This window comes from Strongylocentrotus purpuratus, unplaced genomic scaffold, assembly GCF_000002235.5.
Source record: "Strongylocentrotus purpuratus isolate Spur 01 unplaced genomic scaffold, Spur_5.0 spur5_scaffold_20, whole genome shotgun sequence".
NCBI classification, from domain to species: Eukaryota; Metazoa; Echinodermata; class Echinoidea; order Camarodonta; family Strongylocentrotidae; genus Strongylocentrotus; species Strongylocentrotus purpuratus.
This window is the reverse complement of record NW_022145606.1, coordinates 7,749,009-7,758,500: the sequence shown is the minus strand read 5'-3', so window position 1 is coordinate 7,758,500 and position 9,492 is coordinate 7,749,009. Positions and strand designations below refer to the sequence as shown.

The following is a 9,492-nucleotide window of genomic DNA, read 5'->3' as shown; positions in this document are numbered from 1 at the left end:
TAAATAAAGGCACTCGTCGGAGATGAAAAGGGGAATTTATAAGAATGAAAAGAGGGCACACAAATGAAAAGAGGCACTTGTCAAAATATAAGGGGCACCTCTCAGATTTAAACAGAGGCAATTAAAGGTAAAGTGACACTTGTTACAGATTGTAAGGGGCATTTTTGGGACATTGAAATCTTAACCCTAATCTGAACCTTAACCCTAACCCTAAATATTAACCAAATCATAGTCCTAACCGTAACGTGGACCCCCAAAAACGAAAATATAAATGCTTTCAAATCTCAGATAAAGATACACAATTATCCATAGCAGTCTCCGCATTCCAATCATAAAAACTACCCCCCCCCCCTTTTCCTCCACACGGCTATTGACCACTCACTACTTATGTTCAAATGCTGGTAAATTTGGTCGGCGTAAAGGTCGTGTTTGGAGCTAGTCGGCGTAAGTATGGCAAGGTCGGCGTAAAGGCTGTTGTGGTAACTATCTGAACGATAGTGGTCTTAGCTATGCCGACCTTTATGCCGACTGAAATACACCGGGATATTTCCAGCAATCTTATCAACAATTATTCGCCACGACTATGATATGCAGTAGCAAATTAATCTGTCATGACTCATGATACATTCGTTTATCAATTGATTCCGCTAGATTGATTCCACTGTTCGCAGGATTCGGCAGAGAGATAAAGAAGAGATCATTCACACGATAACAACGATGTACTATTCATATTTTTTCATCGTCTGTACATTGCTTTTTGAATAAACTCCTTTTTTATTTGTATAGGCTTTCTAGGAGAAGTTTCAATTGTTGTACAGTAACTTTTAGCTTACACCCAGTAGGTCCCTCTGGTTAAAAGGTTTTGTTTTGACTTGTTTTCAATTAGGGACTTTTCGATTTGCACGTCGACATACTGGACTGTAACGTATGACGTCCTTTTAAGGCACCGACAGTGCCTTATTAGGACGTCACACCTAGCAGTCCACTATGTCGACGTGCAAATCGAAAAGTCCCTAATGGCAACATCAAGCACGCACTGAGTGCAAGCCAATTACATTATTTACAACAATAAACATCACTGTGGAACTATCACATGGCAAACAAATGGAAGATATAGCTAGGTTGAATAATTTTAAAGAAAACTGAACTTGAATCCCGCACAACCCCATCGCTCCCCTCTCTCTCTCTCTCTCTCTCTCTCTCTTTCTCTCGCAATACGATTAAATACGAAAAACATGCCCCCCCCCGGAGCTTAGTCACTGACTTAGAGCGTTATTCATTTTCTTCTCCATACAGTAGGCCTTCAAAGTAAAAAGGAAACTGGAACGAGGATGATGAAGTAAATATTTGCTAAAGTAATACTGTTTCCCAGGTTTGCAGTCTCTAGCTTTATGTCTCATGATAATTTAAGGGAAAAGCAATCTTAGCAACACAAATTTGCTGTATATTAGAAACAATTATTCGCCATTGCTGCTCTTTAATCCGACTATATGCAGTGTATACATCATTACTTAATAACATTATCCAGACTCATTCGTTTACAAAAATTAATTCTATCCGATTGATTCATAAAAATGGATGAAAATTGCTGTTTCATAGATATTGGACAAACTTGAACTCCTATGAATTATTGCAATCCAAAATACTCCCCCCCCAAAAAAAAAAATTAAAAAAAATCCCTCTTCCAAATCTGTAAATGCACGTTGGTATCATATTTTTTACGATACATATTCTCCTCCGTCATGTTATTGGAATATGCTAGTACGATTTTATTGGTTAGGCCTATTGTCAACTGTTCATTGAGCCGAGTAAAAAAGTAAACAGAAACCAAATTCAGGTCATATGTCAACTTCTACAATATACAGTTTTGAGGAAGCAGCTAGCATAATTCACACCCGGATAACGGTTGAGTGCGTTATAGTCATATTGTAGCAAAAATTGAATAGAGCTGCGTGTATTAATTGTAGCCTGTACTAAACGTCATATCATACTAGTTTCCTATGTGATCGCGCTGTTTTTTTTTTTTGTATTTCGGAATAACAGCATTGCCATATCTGTAGGCCTAGGCCGCCTATACACATTCTAAATTTCACTACGTTGAGGAGGTGTTGGATATGTGATATTAATGGGAGAATGGAAGACCATCATGCTTATTCGGAAATGGAACGTACCTATGCAGCTGAAATGAACATTAAATATAATATATAATGAGAAAAACTGATCTCCTTTGTGGGCAAGACAAATCACGCGGTTTAAATGACGTTTGCAGGCACGTTAAACCATTGCCAGCCGTTTTACTTGGAGCAGATAATAACTGGCACGGTATAGCCTACCCATCTATCTTCGTCCCATAGCTTGGAGTCGTTAGGGGCGACAATGAAATAGACATAATGACACAGATTCTCATTAACTTCATGTCTTCAGCTGTAATACAGTTCTAGTTGATCAAATAGCACATACTTTTGCTATAATAATCTAGAAATTACAGGCACTCAGATCAGTTAAATTCTTATCATGGATAGGGACAAGTTTCAAAGAGAAGACCTTTCTGGGGCTAAACAAGATGATTTGACACCTCTCCAAGCAGCAGCATCCAATGGTCGACTCGACGTTGTACAGGTTCTCATTGGCCAAGGAGCAGATATAAAAAGTGCTAGTAATGACGGCGTGACACCTCTTCATGTGGCATCACTCAAAGGTCACCTCGATGTTGTACAGTTTCTCATTGGCCAAGGAGCAGATCTAAATAGGGCTGATAATAAGGGCAACACACCCCTCTACGCGGCATCATTCAAAGGTCACCTCGATGTTGTACAGTTTCTCATTGGCCAAGGAGCAGATCTAAATAGAGTTGGTCGAGGTGGCAGCACACCTCTAGAAGTGGCATCATTCAATGGTCACTTCGATGTTGTACAGTTTCTCATTGGCAAAGGAGCAGATATAAATAGGGAAGATGAGGAAGGATGGACACCTCTCTGTCTAGCATCGTTCAAAGGTCACCTCGATGTTGTAAAGTTTCTCTTTGACCAAGGAGCAGATCTAAATAGGGGTAGTAATGATGGCAGTACACCTCTAGTAGCAGCATCATTCGATGGTCACCTCGATGTTGTACAGTTTCTCACTGGCCAAGGAGCAGATCTAAAAAAGGCGGATAAAGACGGCAGCACACCTCTCCACGAGGCTTCATTCAATGGTCACCTGGATGTTGTACAGTTTCTCACTGACCAAGGAGCAGATCTAAATACGGCGGATAATGATGCCAGGACACCTCTACATGCGGCATCATCCAATGGTCATCGCGACGTTGTACAGTTTCTCATTGGCAAAGGAGCAGATCTAAATAGACTTAGTCGAGATGGCAGTACACCTCTCAAAGTGGCATCACTCAATAGTCACCTGGATGTTGTACAATTTCTCATTGGCCAAGGAGCAGATTTAAAAAGGGCGGATAAAGATGGCAGGACACCTCTCTTCGCGGCATCACTAAATGGTCACCTTGATGTTGTAAAGTTTCTTATTGGCCAAGGAGCAGATCCAAACAAGGGGAATATACATGGCAGGACCCCTCTCAATACAGCATCATTCGATGGTCACCTCGATGTTGTACAGTTTCTCACTGGCCAAGGAGCAGATCTAAAAAAGGCGGATAAAGACGGCAGCACACCTCTCCACAGGGCTTCATTCAATGGTCACCTTGATGTTGTAAAGTTTCTTATTGGCCAAGGAGCAGATCCAAACAAGGGGAATATACATGGCAGGACCCCTCTCAATACAGCATCATTCAATGGTCACCTGGATGTTGTACAGTTTCTCACTGACCAAGGAGCAGATCTAAATACGGCGGATAATGATGCCAGGACACCTCTACATGCGGCATCATCCAATGGTCATCGCGACGTTGTACAGTTTCTCATTGGCAAAGGAGCAGATCTAAATAGACTTAGTCGAGATGGCAGCACACCTCTCAAAGTGGCATCACTCAATAGTCACCTCGATGTTGTAAAGTTTCTCATTGGCCAAGGAGCAGATTTAAAAAGGGCGGATAAAGATGGCAGGACACCTCTCTTCGCGGCATCACTAAATGGTCACCTTGGTGTTGTACAGTTTCTAACTGACCAAGGAGCAGATTTAAAATGGGAGGATAAAGATGGCAGGACACCTCTACATGCGGCATCATCCAATGGTCATCGCGACGTTGTACAGTTTCTCATTGGCAAAGGAGCAGATCTAAATAGACTTAGTCGAGATGGCAGCACACCTCTCTTCGCGGCATCATTCAATGGTCACCTTGATGTTGTACAGTTTCTCATTGGCATAAAAGCAGATCTAAATAGGACTGGTAATGATGGCAGCACACTTCTAGAAGCAGCATCACTCAAAGGTCACCTCGATGTTGTACAGTTTCTCATTGAAAAAAAAACAGATCTAAATAGGATTGGTATTGGTGGGCGCACGCCTCTCCAAGCAGCATCATTCAATGGTCACCTTGGTGTTGTACAGTTTCTTATTGGCCAAGGAGCAGTTCTGAATAAGGTTGGTCGAGATGGCAGCACACCTCTAGAAGTCGCATCAATCAAAGGTCACGTCGATGTTGTACAGTTTCTCATTGGCCAAAAAGCAGATCTAAATAGGGCTGGTAACGATGGAAGCACACCTCTAGAAGCGGCATCACTCAAAGGTCATCTCGATGTTGTACAATTTCTCATTGGCCAAGGAGCGAATCTAAATAGGGCTGGTATTGGTGGGCGCACACCTCTCCAAGCGGCATCATTCAAGGGTCACCTCAATGTTGTACAATTTCTTATTGGCCAAGGAGCAGATCTAAATAGGGTTGGTCGAGATGGTAGCACACCTCTAGAAGTGGCATCACTCAAAGGTCATCTCGATATTGTTAAGTTTCTCATTGGCCAAAAAGCAGATCTAAATATGGCTGGTATTGGTGGTCACACACCTCTCCAAGCGGCATCATTCAATGGTCACCTGGATGTTGTACAGTTTCTCATTGGCCAAGGAGCAGATCTAAATAGGGCTGGTAAAGATGGCAGCACACCTCTGGAAGTGGCATCACTCAAAGGTCATCTTGAGGTTGCACAGGGTCTCATTGGCCAAGGAGCAGATCTGAATAGGGCTGGTTTTGATGGGCGCACACCTCTCCATGCGGCATCATTCAATGGTCACCTCGACGTTGTACAGTTTCTCATTGGCCAAGGAGCAGATCTAAATACGGCTGGTAATGATGGCAGGACACCTCTCCAAGCGGCATCATTCAATGGTCACCAGGACGTGGTACAGTTTCTCACCGACCGAGAAGCAAATCTAAATAGGGCTGATATTGGTAGGAGGCACACACCTCTCCACGCGCAGTTAATTGATAAAGGTAAGTTCAGTTGGCAAGATTGATTGTATTTTTATTGACTCTATCGACCCCCTCTCGGGGTATGAGAGTATTTTTTCAACATAGTATCAATATAGCAATAGTATAACAATGATAAACATGTGATAATATGAACAATGATAAACATATGATAATATGAACAAAGACTAACATGTGATAATATGAACAATAACAAACATGTGATACTATGAATAATGATTGTGATAATATGAACAAATCAATATATTATTTACAAATCAAGGCGAACTGGGCAGTTCACCCTCCTACCGCTACAAGTTTGCCTCACAACATTGCTTACTTGTGAGCTATCATTTACAGTATTACCATCTACACTTGGCTCTTTTGAAAAAATGTGACATAATTATCCTTACAAATTTTGCTTATTTTTTTAAAGCTGGCAAGCATGAACTGTATTAAAAACCTAATCCATTTGCAACACACTTGGTCTAGAGCTACTACTACACAGGTTATTTAATATATACATTTTTCTCTCATTTTGAAAGAATGGACATAAACAAATATAATGAAATTCATCACCAATATCGGTTGATGTATAAAGTGGGCATTGCAAATCATGTACTACTACATTTGCATCAAATCTGCGTTTATTAACAGGTAATCTATGTGTTCTACATCTAAATTTACTTAAAGTTATTGCTTCGTTCTGACATAATATCTGCAGGTACATTTTATAAACTTATTCTTAAATATCCTTTAGTTCGTGCAAATATTATTTGACCAGGTGGTTGCGCTCCATTCCTGAATAGACATGTCAGAAAGCCTGATTTTCACAGTATTCATTATCCAGGCAGCGCTATATCCTTCTCCTTGAGCTCGCCAGACGTTCCCAAGTCATGTATAATCAAAACTCAGGAGTCGTGAATGGTCGAATGTGGGTTGTGAATGGTCGAATAGCGGTCGGGAAGAGCTTGTGTTTAGGCATGTGGTCGGGATTTGTCGGGGGAAAATGGGTGATCGGGCTTGATTGGGCTTGGGCGGGTTGGTTTGATCGGCAGTAGGAACCCACCATTAAGCAGTATCTTCGATCGTGTAGAAAAAGAAACCAATATTGGAATCATCCCTGATAATGTGTTCACAATGTAGGGGTATATACCAATTTCTAAAAATTATATATATTGTCGCTGTGAGAGTTCCCTTTGTAGGTGCCCCTGTTTTCCAGAAAGTGCCCCTTTTGTGTTGACCCCTCCCACTTTAAAAGACCCCCTGCCGCCGCCCCTGTGCACGTTCGCAATCGTTTACATTGAGTGAACTGATGAGATAGGAATAAACGACCGTTTCTGCTGTATATTCTGAGCTATATAACACCTCATTTGGTTGTTTCTTTGTAGATCCAGTCGTTGGTTCAGAAAAGGAAAGCGGGAGTGTCGAAAAACAGGTGGATAGCGAAGGAAACGTAGAGACCTCAAAATCCGAACAGCTCAACATAGACTCTGCATCTTCTAAACAATTCGTAGAAGTTTATGATTCCATGGGGGAATCCAATCAGCAATCAGGCTTGATTCGCATCGAGAAGTATGGCATTGAAGTCCAGTTTCATCCAAGTGAGATTTGGCGCGTTGATGACATCCAGGTAGTACCTGAAGTTCCAGCTGAACTGGCAGACTTGTTAACGGAGGACCAAGCAATCATTTGCGTTGGTCTTAAGGCGTCATCGTCTTTTGCGAAGTTTGAATATCCAGTAAAAGTGACGATGCCCCATTCAGCAATTTTCACAAGTCCTGATACTGCATCTATTGGGACTTACCATCGAAAAAGCAGTAAGAATCTTTACAGTTAACAACTAAATTATTCATACCTTACCAAGTTTTTTAATTTCAGAAGTATGTGGAAAATTGACTCGTATCCTGAATATATGTTTCTAGAGTGATCTATCGTAGAATCTGTGATAAAAAGCTGGGGTACTCACCCTCCCCGTCGCTTTTACGTTCTCTGAAATTAGTGTTTGTATTTACTTTGCTTTGTTTTCGATTTTGCAAACAAGAACAAATTGTGATTACGCATATGTCTTTTGTTTTCAATTTAAAGGCGCCGACAGTTTTTCGTTGATTGCTGCTTCCAATGGTGACCCTCGATGTGATGTTAGAGAGCGAGACCTTGACCTCTATATCTCTCACTTCTCTGAATGGTGGATTGTTGCCTTCATCACAAAGGTATTCGTGGGCAAGCGTGTCATCTGTACGCCTTTCGTACCCGAACCAAGCCCTATGGACACTAAGCATCTGTTGAGGCTCTGCATTAGAGACAGTAACCAAGGGAAAGCGGAGGTATGAACGGGAAGGGGTATTGTAACACAATGGCAGGAATTCACAAAGGAGGTTGTCGACAAACCTAGGTTTATTTGCGTCATATGACGCGTTTCGACGCGTTTTTACAAACCTTGGTCAGTAAAAACGCGTCGAAACGCTTCATATGACGCACATAAACCTAGGTTTGTTGACAAACCTCCTTTGTGAATTCCGGCCAGTTTGTTTAAAGACTACTAAAGTACTTATGTCATATTCGCTTTTCGTCCAGGTTACTGGTTCAGAACAAAAGAGCCTGCGTATGAGGTTCATCGCAAAATGACAAGCAACGTGGGCTGGAGCAGGGCAAACAGACCAGTTTCATATTGTAATGAAGTGTTATGCGTAAAATTTAAGTGCCATGTTACAAATGATTTAATTCAACTGTTAGGAATAATTAAGTTCTATAGTCAGAATATAAATGGCATAAATTACTTGTTGTTTGGTTATCCGGGGGTGGATGTCCAGGGGTACGTGTCGTAGAACCCTCTTTCACAACTAAATTAATTGATACCGTAAGACCTTAATTAAGTTATTTTTTCTTCAAACCATTGTTCTTGTTGTTTTGTTTTGTTGCCCCCCCCCCCCCACAATCTTCTTGTTTTTAATTTCTGGTCCCCATGGAAGAAAAGCTGCAGTACGCAAGTGCAGCTGGAAATGGGCTATCCAGTCGTTTGCTTCCTCTGTCTTCTTGTTTACTTTATTTTATTTTATTTTATTTCTGCTCTTTTCCAATATAATAACTGAATAATAAAGAACATGTACACGTATAATACAAAATTCACAAACAACACAAATTTCATGTCAAAACGTTTTTTGTTTGTACATATGTTCACATAGTAACGAAATTTAATATATTCAACTATCTGTTGAAAAAGTGCAGGAGATCGCAATCATAAGCGATGCTTGACTAGGATGACGGCCTCAAAAACAAATCATAAGGTAAAACTTAAAATGAGAAATGACAAAGTGTTTAAACGTTATGCATTGTTCCGTTCTTAATGTTGTTGTTTTAATTTTTGTTTTCAATTTATTGCCATGTGGTTTTCTTGCTTGTTTAAAGTGTTAACTGTATATTTTGTATAAGTTTATAGCATTACACATTTTTGGGCTACTTTCTTTTCATTGTACATGTATATTCTTTTTATATCATAACAAAAATCAGCCGGAACCAGGATACGTGACACCGATAAAGGGAGAAGAGTATTTTGTGGCATGGCGTTCTGGAGATCTTAAAGTAACCTGTCAGGTAGACGACAAGGAAATATACACCAAGGCAAGGTCATATAAATGCTTTAGTCACAACGACAAACCGATTCAAAATTCACTGATCGTTTTTTTTTTGCTATTCAGAGCAATGTTTTTGTTTGGTTGGTGTGATGTCTTTAATTTTTATTTGTTTAAGTATTTATTTTTCATTGAATTCATTCAATGCATGTACATCATACTAATTATTACGAATTACATTACATATAGAGTACACAATTATACAACTTAATTATTTGGAATGAATAAATTTTATCCTAATAACCCCCTTCCACAAATTCAAACACAAAATGGTCTGTATGATCGGTGCATAGCGTACTGAGAGAGAGGTAGTTGTGACACGCGGGCACTTTCGCGATCAAATGTTAAATCATGGAGCTCAAAATAAATCCCTGCCAAATAAAATCTCTATCTAGAAGGGAACTTATTTGAAACTCCATAAATTAATATTTGATCGCGAACGTGCGCGCGTGCCACAGCTACCTCTCTCAATACTGTGACGGAGGTATACTAGAGAGAGAACATAAG

At 40.4% G+C, this 9,492-nt stretch overlaps 1 protein-coding gene across 1 annotated transcript; it reads left to right on the top strand.

Moving 5' to 3' along the window:
* The first annotated feature begins 2,514 nt into the window (after positions 1–2,514).
* LOC115927566 (ankyrin repeat domain-containing protein 50-like) lies at positions 2,515–7,686 on the top strand. Its single transcript, XM_030993621.1, has 4 exons — positions 2,515–2,712; positions 4,501–4,876; positions 6,745–6,957; positions 7,442–7,686. Exons 1-4 carry the CDS (start codon positions 2,515–2,517, stop codon positions 7,684–7,686), a joined length of 1,032 nt encoding a protein of 343 aa, XP_030849481.1.
* Positions 7,687–9,492: the final 1,806 nt, after the last annotated feature.